Source organism: Cebus imitator, unplaced genomic scaffold (genome assembly GCF_001604975.1).
Source record: "Cebus imitator isolate Cc_AM_T3 unplaced genomic scaffold, Cebus_imitator-1.0 Scaffold232, whole genome shotgun sequence".
NCBI classification, from domain to species: Eukaryota; Metazoa; Chordata; class Mammalia; order Primates; family Cebidae; genus Cebus; species Cebus imitator.
The window spans coordinates 2,922,022-2,944,349 of NW_016107547.1; the positions used below are offsets into that span (position 1 = coordinate 2,922,022).

Below are 22,328 nucleotides of genomic sequence, written 5' to 3' on the forward strand. Positions count from 1 at the left end.
TGTGTATGTTTGATGGAACATTTCTCCCCACTACCCAAAGATATCAAATTGATGCTCATCTTATGGTCCATGGTGTCTTAGAATTTAGGAAATATGGTATTTCCATTTTGGTCTGGGGAGTTGGGGAATCCCCAAGGCTCTTTCAGAAAGTCTATGAGGTCAAAACTATTTTTCTAATAATATTATGTGTATTTTGTACTTTATCATGTCTATATAGTGGAGCTTTCCAGAGGCTACCTCAAGCTAGTGTATCTTCAGTTTAAAAAAATTAACACTTTTATTTTCTAATAAGGTAGATATTCATATGATAAAACCAACAAAAGAATGGCTCATTGGGGCCCCCAACAATTTTTATATAATGCAAAGGGGTCCTGAGACCAAAATGTTTGAGAATGGTTATCCTAGAGGAAAGAAACAGTGAAAGATGCCACTCTATTACATAAGGGTTTCACTGAAGCTCATTAAGAGAAAAGCATGTATCCCTCCTAGGATAGTTCCTGAGGCCATAAGCCCTGTCCAAAAGCATACTGATGGAGTGGCTGAAAATCTTCACTTCCTCTAGAGACCCAGTGCCTGATGGGTACCGTAAAAGTTTGTTCTTACAGACTGCCTCAAAACAATCAGCACGTACACACTCTCTATGAGTCTACTGTGTAATTGCCACTACCTCATCTTAATAACAGGCATAATTGCTCTGAGTTTCCGTCGACCCTTTCTTGCATCTCCTCTCTGAAGCCTCAATTTTGGAAATGGCGCTTGTGAATACACAGAATGTTTAACTGCTTCCAGTTTTCAATTTACAGTCAAAGTCATCTATCAGCAGGAGATGAAGGCCCAGTGTGAAAACTACAGAATGTCCTTCAGACTCCACAGCTAATTTGTTTGTAAATTTGATTGTTATTGTAAGGAGAACATATTGTACATGATGCTACTTACATGATACTACTTGCCAATTTACTATCTGTATCTCTGTTTCTTGGGTTTTATCATTACAGCTAAAGAACTTAACCCTCTCAGCCCTTCACAGTGTGGAGAGAGAAACATGAAAACTTTACTATATTTTTGTCTTTTAGTCTCTATTTTAATTTAATTTTACACGAATTCATCAAATATCTATTGTATATCTAGCACTGTGGGGGATACACACACAGAAGGAGAGGCAACTAGAGTACAGTTCAAGGTAATAAGAAATCAAATTTGAGGCTGCATGATGAGCCCATAAAGCCTGAGGTAATTCAGAGTAAGAACAGGATCTCTGCTGGTCTTAACCCAGTAGGAAGTGGGACGCTTGTCCTCTTGAGAGCCAAGACTTTGCTTGCATAGGACCCAGAGACTTATAAAGAAACCCCCGGAATCATTCTGCAGTTTTTTTTCTGCTGAGAAGTTGCAGAAACTTGTCTGTTGCTGGCTGTTAATATTACAGTATTGGCTTGACAGGACAGCCCAAGCTTCCAATTCCCTTTGGCACCTAAAGCAATTTACAGGCCAGAAGTATGACTGCACGGCTTTTATGAAATGGTCTGATTTCATTGATCAGCCACTCTGGGATTATGTTTTCATTTCTGTAGCTACTGCTAACTCTTCTTTCTGTTATAATATTTCAGGAAGAAACTATTAAAGATGTTCACCATGGAGATGTTAAGACATAAGTGGGCTGGGCTCTGAATTGGAAGGTAAACATCACAACTCATGACTGTTCTAAAGTTCATTTCAAGTTAGACTAGAATTCCACAGATTGTCTCCCTCATCTTAACTCTATAATGTTTCCAAATGATAAGGACACTAATAAGAGCAGATGGCCTAATGAACACTTAGAGGGAAGATTTAACTGGTCGTGTTTTCATTAGGCCTCCAGTGTGCTTCCGGGTTTTGCCCAGCACTTCCCTGTGTGTAATACACAACTGCACTCACTCAACAGATGGCCCAGCTCAAGCTTCATGCTTCTAGAACTCTGGAGATTGGCCACCTGACCACTTACCATGTGCACAGAATCACTTTAGGAAGCATGCGGGCTACATACTTGAGCCTGAACAAAAGCAAAAGATGGTGATGAATAGTGAGCACCAGAGCTTCAATAAGAGGGGAGGTAAAATCACCCTTACAAACAGCAGCTCTGGCTGAGGTCTCCCAATAACAGATTCTTACAGATTCAGTAATGATAAAATCCTCTGTGACACACAGTCCACTCTAATTAATGTTTCATCTAAACTGTAAGCATATCTGAGTGACTCCAGCAGCAACAATGACATGAAAATCTAACACCTCATTGCACGGTGTGCTAGTTATTAAACTATTGTTTCAAAGCTTCCAACTGACCCCTTTAAAAATGCTGCTTTGTGATGCTGAGGTTGGGACTTGGCCATCTACATTTTTCTTTTGCCAGCTAGATTTCTGATAGGTCCTGACAAGATGGAAAATGAAGAGATTCTGAGAAGCTAAAGGAGGGAGAAGGGACTTGATCCTTCCTGCTTGCTTTCTGTTCCCGTCAGTGTCATCTCAACAGTGGCCCTTCATTCTGGCAGCAGTAGCTGGCTGCACTTCCAGCTCCTTTCCCTACTCTGAGAATCAGTCTCATTATGCTGCCTCAGAGGCACCAGAAGCAACCAGCTGGCATCTTCTTCTCAGAGGACTAAGTCCTACCTCCATGGAGCAAATCCTCCAACTTTCTAGGTTCTGACAACCCCCATCTGTTCCCTTTGTTTCACCAATCAGAGAGATGGTGGCCGCTTCCTGTAGATATTATCTCTTGTTTTTTTTTTTCTTCTGATCCTCTAACACCTATGCATCACATTCTCTATATTAAATTCTCTCTGTTAAAATAATGAATGTGTTTTCTGTTTTTCTGATTGCATCTTTTTTTTTTTGACACTGAGTCTTGCTCTGTCCCCCAGGCTGGAGTGCAGTGGTGAGATTTTGGCTCACTGCAACCTCCGCCTCCTGGATTCAAGCGATTCTCATGCTTCAACCCTCTGAGTGGTTGGAATTACAGGTGCCTGCCACCATGCCTGGCTAATTTTTGTATTTTTTTTTTTTTTTTTTTAGTAGAGACAGGGTTTTGCCATATCGGCCAAGTTGGTCTCAAACTCCTGACCTCAAGTGATCTGCCCACCTTGGCCTCCCAAAGTGCTGGGATTACAGGTGTGAGCCACTGCACCCGGCCTCTGACTGCATCTTGACTAATACAATATTACCCCACATACAAGGATAGAGGAACAGCAATACAATATTGTGGGTCAGAGGTAACAGAAAACTGGTAAAGGTGAACAAGAAGTAGCAAGGACCATCTTGGCCTCAGGGAACTTATTAGTCAAATGGTTCCCTTACATATTTACTGGCCTAGGCACTTCCTAAGTATATAGGTACTGAAGTTGCTATGAAAGTCCAGGAATCCACTGTGCATGGATTTATAATGTTGGTTGTGAATGATTTATGCAGAGCTCCCCTGACTCTGGAAACGTCAAGTTTATGTCATTATTCTCTAGAAACTTCTCATTCTTGCAATTTTTGAGAATGATTTCAGGTAGATCATGTGACTTTCCCCTATGTTATTTGGAGACACAGTTCTGTACTGAATGGTTCAGAAAGTTACCCCATAACAACATTTCCTATGTGCTCAGTTGTTAACAGCAATACATTAGATATTTACTATTAAATTTCTTTAATATTCACTCTTGCTAGTTTTCTTTCGGATGTTGGAATTACTCCTTCAGAATCCTCTCCTCATTGATTTGGACTTGGAAGTGTGTTTTGAGATGCACCAAACGAACCCCTGCTCTTTGTTATGTATCTCAAGGTAAACACGTTTCAATAGGTGTAGCCTGTAAGTAAACGTTTTATATGTCCCATGTTTACTTTTCCAAACATACCAACTTTTGCTTGAAAAGATGGCACTCCTGCTGACAGCCAAATAACTTTCTCTTTGAGTTGCATTTCCATTTAATAAAGATGGGTTGGCACTGATTCGTGCGCTTTCCGCTTTCATAATTAATAGAAAGTGGGAGTAGGTTTAAAGGTACAGTGTAGTCTGAAATTTAGTTAGGCCAACTGGCTTGCATTGGGACTCAGCACAGCATATTATCTCTGAAACCTGGAGACACGAACCACTGAATTTACCAACCAGATACTTCTGTATCTTAGAGAGCTTCAGGTTCACCTCAGGTCATGGTGCCTGCCGAGCAAAATGTGTAGAAGACTGAGTGGTTCAAAAGTAGGTTTGCAAGACTTGCATCTTGTGACTTGCCCTGAACTTTGAAGATGCTTTTCCTCTGGTGCTTAATAGTTTTAATAAGAGCTAACGTGCCATTGTCCTTTGTGTGGAAAGAGGACACTGCTGAGGGAGTTTTATTTATGTGATAAATTATATTTTCGATATAGCATTGAGCATGGTACTTGACTTTTATTTTAAGGCCCCTGACAACTCTGGCTATTTGCTTGTGTGCAGACATTTCAGCAGAATTTAGATGTGCTGGAGCTGAAGATGTTGGCCTGCTGTTCTCTATTTATATAAACGACCTGAGCTGCCACTTTGGAGGGAGCAATGCAAATATCTCTGATAACAGGTTATCATATTGTGATTTTACCTAAGAGATGCAGGCCTGAAAAATGCAGTTAAACAAAAATTTCAATAAATTTGGAGAAAGGAAACAATATTTAAATGAACTCTGTGGATAATCTCATTGCATTGTTTCTCCCAGGTTATGATTTTGTTAAATTTGTTTTTTTATGGAACAGACTTAAGAAAACTGATAGATGTGTTTGAGACTTGAAAATCTTGATAAAAACAGAAGTCATTAGTTAGATGAAACAATTCATAAACCAAACTTTCTTCAAAAATCCTAGGACACTGTTTTATTCTTATGATATTTCAGCTTCTTTCCTTTTGATTTCCCGCTTAGCTGGGAGCCTGTTTGTTTTGTCCTGGGAAAGTCATATTCTTCATAGTGACCTAGATAAACTCTGTCTTCTTTCTTATCTACTCTAATATTTATTTTGTTTGTGTGTGAAATTGACCCACCTAGAATGGCTGCAGGCCACCCACTGAATGAGCTGCTTTTTTACTTCTTGATTTCAAAGAGATAGAGGATGATCTAAAATCTTACATTCACAGATGTATAAAACTCATATTACATTCCAGCCTCAGCTCCGTAGTCATCCCAACACTATGTGAAAGTAGAAAGAAAATGAAATATTTGGGGCACCATTCAATGACTCTAGTGAACATTCGTTAAGTGATCTAGATAGACCTTCACATCAGCATTAGGGAGAGGAAACGTTCTGTGAAGGTCACAGCAGGTTAAGACCAGTCTCTGGAACATACGTTTGCTACAGCCCACCACACTCACCCACAGAAAGATATATGCCTCTCTCTAAAAGGTACACCTATGTGAAAAGGACGGGAAGATGACACCATTTCTCTATTAGTTCTAAACTTCTTCTTGGTCCTTTTTATTCTAGTTTTGTAAGTTATCAGTTCAATTCTCTTTTGTGAGTAGAAGGTCAAATACTGCTACTACTATTACTAGTAATAATGATGATGATAAAATAATAATCTATTGAACACTTATGAGCCAAACACTCTGCTAAGTGATTTATGCATATTACCTCATTGAATTCTCACAACCTCCCTGTGGGGAAAGTAACATTATCACCCCCATTTACAGATACAGAATTTTTTCCCAGGGGCACACACCAAGCAAGTGATGGATCCAGGATTTAAACCCAGGCAGCCTGTATTCCCACACCATTACGCTTTACTGACTTTACATATTGGTATAATTATGAAGAACAGTATACCCTAAAGGCCTGATTTTGTGTCTTGCAGCCTCTATTAAAGGATTAGAGAAAGGTTCCAGAAGGTGTTTTTCTGCATTTGACAGAGCCAGGAGACTAGGTCTGGGCTGCATAAGCAATAAATAACATTATGCAAAAACGCATTTAAATTAGAGACTGACAGCCACAGATACTGCAAAATCAGAAACACCACCTTGCAGGCTTATTTGGTTCTTGTGTCCTCCCATTTTAGCAAGTGTATGATGAATCAATAGAAAATATTTCATGAAGATGCCAATTAACATCTTACGTCATCCTTTTATTTGTAAAGCACTTCATACTCTTCCAAGTGCTTTCACATTAAAAAAGAGAGGCCACTTAATCAACAATTGGGTCATTTATTTAATTAGCCTTCATCAGGAGGAATAATTAACCAGCTCCACAATTCTAGTGTCCATTTTTTACATCTAGTACTGAATCTGAAATCACAGAGAACCGTCATCTGGGTCAAGAAATAGACAAAAATGATTTAACTTTTTTTCTATATTACCATCTTTCAGAGGAGAGCAGAATAAATGATTCAGAATGAGATGCTATTTTTCTAAAATATAGACATGGTAGCTGCAAATAGTGTTTATTTAGCATTATTATGTAATTTTCAGCCATAAGCTCTAATGGATCTCTCATTTACAGAGGAGTAATAATGTGGAGAGCCTATAGGGACTCTTAAAAAAAGCCTTTTTAACGCTTTTGGTGCTGTTGTCAAATCAGAGTCTAAATAATGCTACCTGCCATCTATGCTCTGTGACAGCATAATTTGATTGCTATGTGCAGTGAAGTTTGTGCCACTTTCCTTCCACATGCCTACCTGACTGACGTGGCAAATGTACACATAAAAGCCAAGGTTACATGTAATGCCATATGATCTCTTTTTTTCAGTTCCGATCAGCTCCAACAATTTATAGTTGCAAGTGCCTTTCAAAAAAGAAACTTCTTTCGTATGTATTTTCTCATTTAGCTGGCATGACCTCCTTAGGAGACATTACATGCTTTTATCCCACTTTTTAGTGGTGGAGAAACTTAGGCCTTCATTAACTTGTCTGAGGTCTCAGTGCAAATAAATGGCAGAATATGGACTCACACCCAGGATGGTCTATGTTCCTTCTACTAGAACACTCTAACTTAGTCAAAGGAAAATGGGTGAATTAGGTAATTGTCCAGAGAACTTTGGTAAAACGTGCCTCTGTACTCCTAAAGAAGTATGAATAATTGTTCCAGGCATATAAACATGTCTGGTAGAAAGTTTGCTCATTTTTATTCAGTAGTCATCACTTTCTGATTTAAATACTTTCACATTTAAGGTAATTGACATATTGAGGTCTTTGAGAAGACTGTGGCTAAGTTAGCAATGCCTTCCCGCTATGGTTGATGTAGACTGAGCTCCCTCTTTATATTATAGGAACTAACACTTCCCCCACCACTCCCATTTCTGCATTTATAATATGAGCCTTTGGATCAGCAAGAGGAATTGATTGTGACTTGTGGTTTGACCGAGTGCATGTGGCTTAAATGAATAAAACAGAACATTGCTGATTTAGGATGCTTTTGTTTGGACTCCTGCAATAGCCAGTTCCTGAGCAGTTAAAATTGCTGCTGTCTTGTTGTTGTCCAGGCATGAGAACAGTGAAAGAAAATGGGAAAATACACTGGAGGTTTGGTTGGTACGGCTTTTAATGCCATCAAATCTACTAGTTAATAGTTACTATGAAAATGGTTGATTCAATTGGTTAAACGAACCATGACCAATTAGGATAAAGTAAATGTTTGGCATAAGGGCCACCAAATAACTTTTGGTTCCATTCTACTTCTCCCTGCGACTCATTAACTTGCTGTTTGATCTGTCCATTCTCTAATCTTCTTTTATCCTTTTGTCACCTCTCTTTCCCCCCCATCTATTTGTGCCGACTACACACTGATATTACTGGCCTTTGAGAAATGTGTTTTCAAATATTTCAGATATCTAGCTCTCATCTTCCATGTCTTGCTGTTTACCTTCAACTCACTCTTTCCTTCTACCACATATCCTTGTGTTTGAATTAACTGGAGTGTGGCCAGAGACCTTTTCTTTGCTTTAACAGTGAGATAAGTTCCATAGTCATGGAAACATTGCAAGGGTGTGGTAGGGGTGGAGGTGGTGAGGTTTTCATGTTTGGTGGCAAGAACTTTAAAATGAACCTTCTTTTTCCCCTGGGAGAGCCCTTTATTCAAGCAAACTTATTATAATTCAGATTTTCTTGATTCCCTACAGAGCTTCACAAAATTCAGAAGTCTGTCCCTACAGGGAATTTCACTTATAATGGCCTTCATTTGAAAGATCTAATTCTGTTCTCTTTCACTGTGCACATGGGAGAGTGATGGAAGTGCACAACGAAAAGCAAGTAACCCATGAAGATGTTGTTTCAATATCATCTGTGCCAGTATCACTCAGGATAATGAAGTACATTCTGTAGACATGAAAGGGTTAGCAAGAGAGAGAGAGAGGGAAAGACAATGACAGACGTTAGGCAAGAGTTTAAGAAGGGGAAAAGAAGGTGCCTTTTCTGGTAAAAAAAATTTTTTTGAGACATGGTTTTACTCTGACATCCTGGCTGGAGTGCAGTGGCACAATCACAGCCCACTGGAGCCTTGTCCCTTGGGTTCAGGTGATCGATCCCCCAACTTTAGCCTCCTGAGTAGCTGGGACTACAGGCATGCACCACCATTCCTGGCTAACTTTTGTATTTTTTGTAAAGACGGGGGTTTTGCCATGTTGCCCATGCTGGTCACAAACTCCTGAGGCTCAAGCAATCCACCCACCTTGGCCTCTGAAAGTGTTGGGATTACAGGCATAAGCCACTGCACCTAGCCCTTTTCTGTTTTAAAACTACTGGGGTTTTTTTTTCTTTTTTTTTTTTTCACCAAGCTTGCTGTAACTTTTTATGTCTCGATGTTATATATATATATATATATATATATATATATATATATATATAAAACAACAGAAAATGCTGAACTCACTGTATATAATTAAATTGACATGTAGATTTTGAAGAAGAGGCTGCATATTACCCCTTCTATAGAGCTATGGTTATTTTATCTGAAGCTTGCAAAAAAATCTCAGGACAAGAGAAAGTTGTTTTTTCAGTTATGTAGAGAGCAGAAGACAACCAAGGAAGGCAGAGGTGTGCTGGTTGGGGCAGGTGGTATAATACTGATGGATGAGACAGAGGGGAAGGCTTTGTTTTCTCTGTTAAGGAGAATGACCACAGAGAATATTGATTCAAAGTTACTAAAGCCCAAAATGGGTGAAGGGATTGTAAAAGAGCATCTCAATTCTTTAACCGAGTTCAAGTGTTCTAGCTAAGAAGGATCACTCCTTAGAGAGAACTTGCAAATGGGGTTTAGAACTCTTTTTGAGTAATTATTGAGAAATAGTGGGCACTAGAAGATTAGAAATGGTTAAATATAGTTCTGACTTCAAGAAGAATCAGAAATTTGCCCCACAACCTGCATGGAGGGAGCTTTATGTTGATTTAGAAAAGATCTTCAATTGTATTATTAAACAGCTGTTTTTTTTTTTTTTAAGCTTTTAGATGAGGAAATGATGTTTACAGATACTGTGACTAGAAACAGATTTTTTCAAGTGGTTCTCATTTCCTTTTAAACAGAGTTACCAACTTGGTAAGGTTTCTCGTGATAAATTTATGGATAAGCTGGGGTAAATATCGGTGAAGAGAGTAGCTTTCAAACTTGTTTTGACTGTGACACTCACTAAGAACTGTATTTTACACCATTATCCAGGTGAAATAAAAATTTTATGAAACAATACTCACCCTCATTACATGTGATACACCTTGATTTCTAAAGCTGTGTTTCACCTTTTAAAAAGCTGGTCATAGGCCATTATATTGATTTCCCGATTCATTATGAGGAGTCACAACGAATAGGTGAGAGTTCAAACACATGGATTCATAATCTAACAGATAACTAGTCTACTGGTGCCACAATTGCATCTATCTATCCATCAATTTTACAACAGATGAAGGCATAGAAAGATTCATCAAATCTTTCTATGGATTCATCAAATCCATAGGCGACACTAGGCTGGGAAGGATAGTGAAAATATTAGATGATAGCAGAAGAGTACAAAGAAATGGACTAACTCAAACAACATGGAATTGAATAGAGACTGAGGTAGGACCCAGCAGTGTGTTGTAAATCACTAATGTTGCAAGTATAAAATGAGGAGGTGCGAATGAGAGACGTGAATTTTTAGTTCTCTGTAATCACATCACATCACATCATATGTCAAATGTGTGATACAGCTATGGAAAAAATTCCAGTCAACTTTAGCTGGAGTTTTCTAATCTGTACTCTTTATTTCTTTAGCATTTTGCAAAAGTGCCTTTGAGGTCACCATGCAAGCTACCATTGCATAGAAGTAAGCTTGAATAAAGAAGCTTCTGGCATACCACCTCTTGTTTGAATCTGCTGTTCACCTCTATTTTATAAACAGAGACTTATTTGTTTGAAGTAAATATTCTGTGGCTAAAGTTTTTTTTTTTTTTTTTGACAATCAATGGGCAAAAGGAACAGAAACAATATGGAAAGGGAGTTGTGACAGTTCTCATTCTACCTCTGAGCAGTCAGAGCACATCTGGATTATTTTATTCATTTCTGGAAGCCACGCTTTCAAAGAGAAATAGAGAAATAGATAAAAAGGCATATGTTTAGAGAAGAGTGAGGAGAATGGTGAAGGAACTCAAAACCATGTCAAATGAGGTATGGTTAAATGAATTGGGAATGTGACTTAAGACACATGAAAGAGTTGTTTTCTTTTACTGAGAGGGCTGTCATGTGGAGGAGGCAGTTTGATGTAGTTTGGTGAAAATAATGTGGGCTTTGGCATCAAGTTGACCAGGCTCGAATTCCACCTCTGCCGCTTATTGGTTGTGTGACCTTGACCAAGTTACTCAATTCCTCTGAATCTTGTTTTTCATCTGTATTCAAAACAGGGGAACATAATACCTATTTTGAAGGATTGTCATGAGGATTAAATATGATAACATATATAAATGTATATACTTGGTTCACTAGTAGACTGATCTTATAGAAATTTACGTTAAATTTATAATTCAAGGCCTGAATAGTAAGACTAGATGGTTAAAGGAAGATAAAAAGTTAAAGGGATTCAAGAAAGCTTGTAGTCAATCAGAGGCATTCAAAGATGGAATGTGCTGCCTGGGGGAGGCAGTAAATTTCCTATCACAAGAAGCATTTGAAAATAGGTTGGATCGTTACTACATGGTCAGAATATTCTGGAGAGGAGTCAAGCATCACATCAAATGACTGAGAAGAGTAGGATTCCTAGTGGACTAGTTCAATAGATATAATATATGAGGACAAAGTTTGCTTCTCCAAAGAATGTTACCTTCCTTCCTCCATAACTATGGATGATACATTCCCTACCCCTGTTAAGCCCATCTGACAGATGGGTGCTATTGGAAACCAGTGGGAAACATACAAATCATCCAATAAGCATTTATGACACACTGGCTTTGTATCTGGATGCCCTAGACAAACACCTCAAAGTGTGTACCTTATGGGCAGCGGGTCAATAAGGACCTTTTCCTATGCATGCAAAAGGTCCATTTTGCTTGTGTATCTCCTGTTGGGCTAACTTTTGGAAAACCATTAGGCTGGCTCCAAGGAGTAACTTGCTATCCCACCAAGAAAATTGCTCTAACTCTCAATTCCATTCTAGTCAGGCATCAGATGGAAGTGAGTTACCAGAGCAGGATGATTCAAAAGCAGCAACAGAAATAAAGCACCAGTCTCTTCATAATCAACTCATCTCCTGAAGTGAAAGGCCTGGTTGCTTACAGCAGTGCTTACAAAGGGCAGTTATGCTTCAGAGTGTATACTGAGGGCTCATTTTCACATTTCAGTAAATCAAAAAAAGATATTGATTTTGAACAAAAGGATGATTTTACTGTCAAAGCAAATTTCATTTCTTGAGACGATTAGATTTTATTAAACTCTTTCCGAAGTGCCACTAAACACACATTCTGTGAATAAACAGCGTATTCTTCAACCAAGCGACATTTGTCACTCAGCTAAATACAGTGGTATCTGGTCATTTCCAATTGTCATTGAAAAAATGAAGGTTGGAAAAATGCACACTTGGGTTCAGAAAGCGTGTGCCAAAATCTTAGTTATATCATTCAATAACTCCATGGTCATAGCACAATACATAATCCTTCTGACTAATAGTTTTCTCTGCCAGATGGGAATAATAATACCTACCTCTCAAGGGTGGTTGAGTTGTGGAGATGAAATGGAAGAGTGTAAATAAGATTCTTAGCATAGTTCCTGGCACACAGCTCTCTATAAGTGGTAGCAGTTATTCTTAGACTTACTATAGGACTTAATGATCTGCTAAAGATTAGGACAAGTCCTGAGAACTGATTCTTGTTGGGGCTTAGGTTTGCCACAGAAAACTGCAGAAGATGAAGGCAAGTAAGATGAAGAGGACCATTTTCTCACATCACTTTCTAACCTCCGTAGGTACTATGCTAGCATAGAGGGGCCTTTCTTTGTTGGAGATCTTTTGGTTTTGAAATGCTGGAAAGGTAACAAGAAACTTTAGAAATTTGGTTGTATTTCTGTGGCAAGACCTTCATGGAGTTGGAAGGAACCTTGAGAAAACAGTTGGTCCATCTTCCTGACTCCAGAGGGACCTGTATGTCAAGCACTTATAGATTATTGCTATCCAATATTTGCTTGAAAAGTTTCAAAAGGTGGGAACTCCACAATTTTTTTTGACAATATATGATGTTGCCACATAGTGTTAGAAGCAGTAACAGTAAGCTTTCCTTAAGATCTGATTCAAATCTTCATGCTGCAGCATAGGCCTCTATTTTCTCTCCTGTTCATTCCTGTCAGCAGAAACCATGCACTCTCATTTAGACATTTGTTTGTGCCCTCACACATCAATATATTTTGATTTACTGAAATATGAAACTGAGCACTGTGTAAGCTCAGCTGGATCACTGTAAGTACTACTATAAACAACTGGGGCTTTGCTCTTGGGTATTATGAAGTTCCCTGCTCAGCTTTCTTCTCTCTAGCTGAAGATGGCCCATGTTCTTAAGTACAGTCATGGGAAACATTGGTTGCCAATCTGTCACAGTTGTCTAAACAGATGGGAAGCTCTGGTCATAATGGCTGAGCATCTAGGAAGCTGTGTCACACACAGGCTTTCTCCTGGTAAACAGCCTATCCACTCACCCATCAATTTCATTCAGTATTCTCCAGCTTTAGTCCACCCATGCCACACCAAGGTGCTGATTTGCCCACAAATGGGAGCTGATTTGCTTCAATGCCAAAGCCTGTTCTTCCCAGCCAAACATCTCAAGGAAGTGATCTATTTCCCAGTTCTCCATTTCCTTACTTCCTTCTACTCTGCCACTGCTATCTGACTCACATTAATTAGCATTCTATCAAAGGCACTCTTATCAGAGGTGTTAATGCTGTAAAATCTAATGGCTTCTTTAAAAAGCACCTCATTTTTCATGATCCCTAAGCAGCAGTTGATACTGACCATTCCCTTCCTCTTGAAAAGCTTGCTTCTCTTGGCTTTTTTGACACCTTTGTGGTTTTCTTCCTACTTGCTAGTTCTCTTTCTCTGAGCCTCCTTTGTGGGTTCTCATTCCTCAGCTTTTTCTTGAATACTGGTGTTCCTCAGAGTTTGGTCTTAAGCCTTCTCCCCTTTTTATGCTATGTACCCTCTGTAAGAGAGCTTATTATCCACCCCCCTATTTACCAGTACTATGAGTAAGCTAATAACAATCACAACTCTAATCTGTAGTTAGACCTCAAGGTTTAAACCTTTACCCAATTTCCTGTCAGATATCCTTATCTGAATGCCACACAGGCACCTCAATGTACCCCAAACTGAACTCATCATCCAACCATCATGCTAACCTGCTTCTCTTCCTCTTGTATTCCCTGTCTCTGTGAATGGTACTACCATCTACATGCTCCCTCAATTCTGAAATTGTCAGTCAACAAGTTCTTTTATATTAGCTCCAATGTTTTATGACTCTATCTACCTTTCTCAATCTATACTATGATATTTTAGGTTCAGCCATTAATATTGCTGGCCTATGTAGCCTGCATAAAGCTGAGCAGTGTCATGGAAAGTCTCATCTAGGGTTGTATCGCAAAGAAATAACAACTGAACATTTAAAAAGCATTGGAAATAAACTTTAATTTTTACAGTAGTCCCTTGGAAAGGGGCTGATCATTTCTATATTGATATGTTTTGTCCTTGTCATACCTGGATTACTTCAATTGCCTCTTAAGTGTTCTCCCTGTCTCTGGTGTTATTTTGTTTCACTTGGTTCTCCATACAACAGCTAGAATAATCTCTTAAAACTGATTTCCATGCTTAATACTATTTAAAAAATGCATTTCTCTTCTTAATGTTGTTATTGTCTCCTCATTGTCCAGTATAACTCTATTATGCTTATAAAGCCCTTCACCATTTCACTCCCACTTACCTCTCTAGCTTCATCTCTCACCACTGTTTCATATTCTTTTCACCATAGTGTCCTTTTGGTTCAAGTATAGATGTTAACTGTACCTGCTGAGCACTTCCTATGCATGTTCCAGGAACACACAGTCTACTGTGGGAGACCAGTTGGATACATAGTTTGCCACCAAAGAATAAATTACATTTAAGCATGGTGGTACTAGATTGCAGTAAGGGAATGAAACAACAGTGAGGACTGCAACCATCAAGGAAGGTTCCTATGGAAGAAATGAGGTGTGAGGAAGATGGGAATGGGATTTGGATCAGCAGAGGTACTTCCAGACTGGGGGAATGGGTCCATGAGAAGTAGGCCTCTAATAAAGGTTGAAGGTGATAACCTGGACACTGATCAGTATAGTCTCCTTGTTCTGAACCAGTCTGGGTGGACAAATTGGAGTTATTCTTTAGCGTGTCTCAGGTACAAAACAGGAAATGGTGGACAGCAGCAGAGTTACTGGCCAAATGACCTGTACATAAAACCTGCTTTCTTTCCTGGGAAATCCTACTGGCTTCTACCATCCCCTTCTCATACCACACAACCTACCCTGCCTCCAAAAAAATCTACTGTTTCTCTAAAGCTAAAGTTGTGTAAAGAAGGGGTGCTTCAGAGAAACTGAGGCTTGGAATGAAATGCCATAGAGAAAAGTTTCTGTCTTCTGGTTTCCAGGGTTTCTTTTCAGTAGGGTGTATTGTACATCCCAACCTGAAAAGAATGAGGTAGATTTTACGGTGGGAATTATGTTTGGAAAGTGTCATGTGAAAGAGAATCCTTCTCATGGTGATGATGATCATATGTTTGCTCTACTAAGACAAAGAAGTCTCTTTTCAACATAACTTTTCTACACTGAAACAGAAAAGTTGTTTCGAGTTGACTGATTGCCATACTAAGTGCCCTATTTTAAGTTAAAAATATCCCATAAGTGAATCATACATATGCATCTTCTCTCTCCCCCTTCCCCCATACAAATACATTTATACTCTTCTTTATTGCCATAAATAATGCTCCTTTTTCTTGCCTTCTGCAGCATTTTGAATCATGTATAGTTAGACTATTCTAGGACTTGATAGCCTGATCTACTCAAATCTCTATTAAAAAGGGTTTGTTCATTTTGTCAGTTTTCCAGGCCCAACTCCTCATTTCATTTTTGTAGTTGAGTGTATTTAAACATTTCTTGAGTTTCTGGAGCAGGGCAGGGGCACAGAGAGAAGAAGAAACCTGAAATAGGCACATTTCTAGTGTTTTATAGAGATGTATGCTCAAGGTGGGTGGAGGTGGCAGGAGATATTAGTCAATGACTAAAGCAAGGTTTCTGAGGGGTGTGTTTCTTTTACTTACTAATATGGTTTGGCTGTGTCCCCACCCAAATCTCATCTTGAATTGTAACTCCTACAATTCCCACATGTTGTGGGAGGAACCTCGTGGGAGGTGATTGAATTATGGGGGCGGGTCTTTCCTGAGCTGTTCTCGTGATAGTGCAGGAGTCTCATGAGATCTGATGGTTTTTAAAATGCGAGTTTCCCTGCACAAGCTCTTGTTTGCCTGCTGCCATCCATGTAAGACATGACTTGCTCCTCCTTGCCTTCTGCCATGATTGTGAGGCCTCCCCCACCATGTGGAACTGTAAGTCCAATAAATCTCTTTCTTTTGTAAATTGCCCAGTCTCTGGTATGTCTTTATCAGTAGCATAAAAACGGAATAATACATTTACCTCATTTTCCTAAGTTTTAGGTGGTATGACAAATGAAGCAACAGGAGTATAACTGTGGGGGACACTGCTCATTGCCACCCCAATAGCAACCCTTTACTCCCTGCTAACCGAACTCTGATTTTGGTTTAAGAATCAGATAGCAATATGCTCAGGAAAGGGGATCCAATTCTAAAGGGTCTGAACCCACTAAGGAATCCCATTTCTTCTTTGCCAGTGACTGGCGAAGGCATGGTCATGTGACTCAATTCTGGCCAATGTGACACAAGAAAGAAATCTGCTGGCATCTTTGCCTATCTTTGGACATCTCATTATGTGAGATCAATAAACCTTACTGTTTAAACAACTTTTAGACAAGTATTTTATTACTGCAGCCAAGACCACCCTCTCTGATACACTGATCAATTTGAAAACTCTCAACATCCACTTTAATGTTTTTGAAAAGATTATTTAATAATCTACTTTATTAGAGTCACAGATTTATAGAATGTTAGAGCTGGAAAGTTTGAGGACTATCTAATCTATTTCCTTCATTTCTTGTTTCTGCAGACTAAGAAAGGCATACACTGAATGTTGGGACTATGCTGTATGCTCTGTAATCTCTTTAAATGTCTAATACTGATTTTGTAGAATTGTGGTAAAATCAGAATTTTGGACCCAGGTGAGAGTTACGCTAAATTTTCTTTTATCCTCACTGGCTTAAAAAAAATTTCCTGAATAACAGTAAAATAGATCTCAAAGGGGATGTTGCTTTTAGTTAAGAAAACTTCCAAATAGCTATTTATATATGTGTGAATAACAATATGCTTATATATTTATTTAAAAAGATATCTAAAGAGCCTTCATAGTTGCTATTTTTCCAAATTTCAGTCACTGTTTCATTTAAAAAAATAAAATCACATATCTTGGAAATATTCAATAAATGAGATTGGCCTTACCCTCTGATTAATTCAAATTTGAGAGATTTTACTTAATTGTATTTCAATATTCTACCTGGCATTACTTCCATCCTTGCTTACCATTTTGAGTAACTTCTGCTATCTGGTATTATAACAGATATACCAGGCTTCCATTCTACCTAATTTCTGCATGAGAAAATTGTTATCCATTTCCATGATGCCAAATGACGATAACACTTGAAAACCAGTGGTGCCTACCTGAGTGATGTCCATTCCTGAGTCACAGCTCAGCGGTTGTGTGGAAGTCAGACCATTTGAGCCGATTACAGTTGTGATCACAGCATTCTCATCAATTCTGCGAATCATAGTCCCATCCACAAAGTAAATGAATCCATGCCTATCAACTGTGATGCCTGTTGGGAAGGAGCAAATGAGCATTAGTAGTCTCGTGAATCACATTTGCACTAAGCTCAGTATTTTGAAAAAAGCCATAGCAATGGAAAGGCATTTTAAAGACATATAGATTCAATTTTGCTCAGCACAGACAGGACAAGTAATGGGAGAGGTTTATTGGAGCATATATTCACTTCTTTATGTATTGAGAAGAAATGATAAAAAGTAACATATGGAGATAAAGCCACGTCTAATAATTTTGTTTTGTCCAGTTTTATACTTCCACCACCTTGATACTTGCTTGCCCCACAAACAATAAAAAATCATCTTTAAGATAAATGGGAAAAGACAAAGGAGATAATGTATATTACATTTCTTTTAGGATGCTGATGCACAGGCTGCTGCTTATTTTCATGAATGCATTAGGAAATAACTGACTTGAAAAGCATTATAACTATTTTCATCAATTCACAATTTGTTAAAAGGGAGTTTGTAACAACTCTGATAAACTGGGCTGAATTTTTTTCTCCATATTATCTATTAAAAGGGTATTGGAGAGCAAAATTACAGTATCACAAAGGGAATGGCTAGTTTCTAGAAAAGCTAAAAGCTGATAAAATTTTCACAGTAGTTTTTACATACTGTGTCAATTATAGCCTGGTTTCTTAAAATTTTTATTATAATAGCAGTTAGAAGGCTTGGGTTCTAATACTGAATACATCACTTACAACTAATGTGTGACTTTGATTGAGTCCTTCATTTGCAAATTTCAGACTCCTCTTTGGTAACACAGGGACAGGATGATCTGCCTTACTTAGCTAAAGCGATCTACTGCTCTGGTTTGCCTGGGACTGAGGCAGGGCTCAGCTTTAAAACTAGGACCATCCTTGACAAACTGGTTACTCTGTATCTAGGTTTTTTGTTTTGTTTTGTTTTTTCTTTCTTTCTTTCTTTCTTTTTTTGAGAGGGAGTTTTGCTCTTGTTGCCCAGGCTGGAGTGCAATGGCATGATCTTGGCCCACTGCAACCTCCACCTCCCAGGTTCAAGCGATTATCCTGCCTCAGCCTCTTGAGTAGCTGGGATTATAGGTGCCGCCAGCACGCCTGGGTAATTTTTTGTATTTTTAGTAGAGACGAGGTTTCACTATGTTGGCCAGGCTGGTCTCGAACTGACCTCAGGCGATCCACCCCCTCAGCCTCCCAAAGTGCTGGGATTACAGGCGTGAGCCACTGCACCCAGCCCTAGGTTGTTATATCATATGAAATAATACATACAAAAAGTATCAGCTACAATTTAAGAACATATGGCTCTACTCCTATTTCCCTTGGTGCTTTTGACAGTGCTCTTGAAAATAACCACATGGCATTTTTCAAACTAGTCTACAATTTAGTCTTTTCCTCTCTTCCCTTTATTTAGGTCTGGTGAAACTCATTGAGTGGATGTTAAAGTCAGACTTTCTGTGCTAACAAGCATGTCCTTTTAACACAACACAACACACACACACACACACACACACACACACACACAAGAATTTTCTGGCAAAATGTGAACTAATCTAAAGTCAATTTATAAACCCAACTTAATAAACTGCTTTTAGATGAGCTAATTCATTGGCAGGAAGTTAATATTAAGACTTGACTTTATGGTATACTTTGATTAATCCTGATGTTCCTCATGAAGTATTAATCTTTAATATCTATGAAAGTTGCAAATTCATTTTAACGTCCCCTTAATACTTCTAAAGTCATCTATGTTTTGGTGAGCTCTCCAAGGAAACCAGCATATCCAAACAAGGGAATTCCATGTCCATAAATCCCTTTATAATTTTTAGAGGTATAAGGACCCTTAAGGTGGTTTACAAAAAGACTTTTAAGACTGGGGTAGGTCAAATGATGATGGCATATGAATAATTACTTAATTTCCAGAACATTTTGGATGAGGATAAGCAAGGGGAGCTTCTGCTTGTTATTTTTGTGTTTCGGCAAAATCAATTTCTTGATTGCTTAAAATTTGGTGTGGTTTGTGGCAGGCCTATTATTTAGAACCACCTTCTGCGACCTCTGTATTACATATCACTGAGTATAAAATTTCAAATTTGGCTGTTATAAGAGGATGGACTGAAAGATCAAGACTCAAGTCTGGAGACAGAAAGGCTGAGAGGAGATGTGCTTGACATGTACGAAATCATGAATCACTTCCTAAACGCTATGATTACTACATCATGGTGAATGTCACTATGCTAGGCTCTGTGAGAGTATAAAGACAAAGAATCTGGCGACACTGAAACTAAGACTAAGAGGAATACTGTGAAACTTTAGTAAGTTAAGAATATTAAAATGAAGTGTTGCTCTTATGAGGAGGTAGTAAACTTAGAGTATCTGATACTCTAAAAATTTGAGCAGGTTCACAAAAGGTATAAAGAAATAAATGTATTCTTTCTTTCTTTCTTTTTCTTTTAAACAGAGTCGTACTCTGTCACCCAGGAGGGTGGAGTGCAGTGGCACGATCTCAGCTCACTGCAACCTCCGCCTCCCAGGTTCAAGTGATGCTCCTGCTTCAGCCTCCCGAGTTGCTGGGACTACAGGCGCCTGACACCACGCCTGGCTAATTTTTGTATTTTTAGTAGAGACAGAGTTTTTCACCATTTTGGCCAGGCTGGTCTCGAACTCCTGACCTCAGGTGATCTACCTGCCTCAGCCAGTCAAGGTGCTGGGATTACAGGTGTGAGCCAATAGGCCCAGCCAAATGTATTATTAACTAGTATTTGTGAGAAGGTCTTTACATCTCTATGCTGATATCAGGGAGGAGAATTCTTTTCCTTGACTACCACACTTCTCATCCCATCAGAGTGCAAAGTTTGGGCTGATCCAGGGAGGATAATCTGGGACTTTACATAGTTTTCTTTCTTTTAATTTTTGTGAAGCTCTAAACACTGTGAACTTCTTTCTCTCTGTTCATGTCAGCTGAGTTCTGCAGACTAGTGCCCTTTGAAATAAGTCTGGGCTTATTAAATACTCACTATTTGCCTTCAGGGCTGATTCTGCTGACAGTTTGTGGAATATTTTCCTTTCATATATTTGTGTAGTAACTTCTTTTATCATGGTCCAAATTCCAAACATACTTCCTTTTCCTTGAGAAGCTTTAATGAACTTTGATTGGATTACACTTATGTTTGGAGTTGAAAAAGAAATAGGAGAAAAGGCTTTGAGGAAACTGTGATAGGTGCTTCATAAATGCACCTAGGCATATTTTATATGTACATATTTTCCTCTCATTTGCCTTCCCTTACCAACCAATAAACCAACAAACACATAAATTCCCCAAACAACAATTTTGCAACCTCTTTACTGGTGACGTTTAAGGGGTATTTAACTTTCACTGAGGGTAAAAACCAAATTGGAAAACCCAGGCAGGAAAAAAAGAATAATTTTTGTCCATCGTTCGGGGAGGTTTCCCCTCCCATAATACTTATTGTTATAACCCAGGGATAGTGATGATGCAGTAGATATATTACTGTTTGTCAGAATGAGTGAAAGGAAGTGACACATTTCCAGTATATATTTTAAGCTTTATTCTTCAGAGATGGGCATGTGAGTGATTTCAGATCACATAAAGCCATCTGGGGCTAGCAAGATCTGCAGATTCAATTTACTTTCCAATTTTGATATTGTTGTACCCAGATCTCCAAACCTTGGTAACCAGTGTTGTGGGCATAATTTGTTCCAATGGTCATGTTCATTGATGTGCTCACTGACAGCATTTTCATCAGCACTTAAAACGCAATCAGAGGTACAGTCTTTGGATGAGAAAAGATTGAAAGATTTAAGCTGTCCTAAGAACACCACTTCTAGGTTTGAAAAATTTGAACCAGAATTCATTTTCAAAGCAAGTAAAAATATAGAGATCTCTGATATTAACACAAGCTTAGGCAGTGATGCGAGGCAGGTGGGGGTGGAAGTGGGAAGAAAACACACAATAGCTTTAGTCCCCTCAATTTAAATTTGAATTCAAAAATCCCCCTGCACCAAGGAAAACATTGGCCTCAGATGCCCAGACAGCGTGTTTAGCTTGGTGCACATTTTTACATTTGGGAGAAAATAAATAAATCCTTGTAAATTAGTGCGTATAATGAAAGCACTGACAGACCATAACCTGGAAGTGTGAATGTGCTGTCTCCATTCATCAGCATTAAGCCCTAACAAGCTCTTTCTATGGAGAGACCTGCTCATAAATAAAGTGCATCTTGTAAAAAAAATTATTCAGAACATCCCATGTAAAGTAGGGTATATTATATAATATCTGATTTGCAGGCTTTTTTCTCTGTGAAGTCTTGCTCTGTATGAAACAGCTGCAAATTACAGGAAAATTATTTGACTTCTTCCCTTGTCTTATTATCCTCCAATGAATAAATACTATGATTCTTAAAAAGACAATTGCCTAAAGCTGGGGCAGACTGGACAGTTACTTACAAATTTATCACCTGTGAGGGGAAAAGGAAGCTACTGATCAATACTGAAGGAGCAGGGGCATCCTGATGCAATCACTGAGAGTCCAGATGTGGCGGTTAATAGCCTGGAAATAGTAGCTAAAATCCCAAATTAGATAACAATGAAGATCAGAGTTTTTGGCCATGTAGAATGCCAATTTCAAATGTTGGCAGAGGGCCTCTCTGTACTTAATTTTTTAAAATTACAGCTGTTGAGGCCACCTACATTTTTATTATTTTTATATAAAAAATGAAACATCTTTCAAAATATAAGCTTTGGAAAGTAGTCATAACATGCTCTTCATCTATAGCCCCAGCAACAAGAAAACTGAAATATTGGATTTTTTTTCTGCCACAATCTGCTGTTTAATTTTATGAGACAAAGATAAATGGTTAAATCAACTCCCAGGAAAGTCCTAAGCCTAATACGGTGTCAGTTC

At 38.6% G+C, this 22,328-nt stretch overlaps 1 protein-coding gene across 1 annotated transcript in view; it reads right to left on the reverse strand.

Annotated features, from left to right (window-relative positions):
- TENM1 (teneurin transmembrane protein 1) overlaps positions 1-22,328 on the reverse strand; it is a 355,471-nt gene that overhangs the window by 59,232 nt on the left and 273,911 nt on the right. Inside the window, exon 21 of the mRNA XM_017497555.2 lies at positions 17,268-17,422. Within this exon, the coding sequence (XP_017353044.2) occupies positions 17,268-17,422 (155 nt within the window). The remainder of the gene's footprint in view (positions 1-17,267; positions 17,423-22,328) is intronic.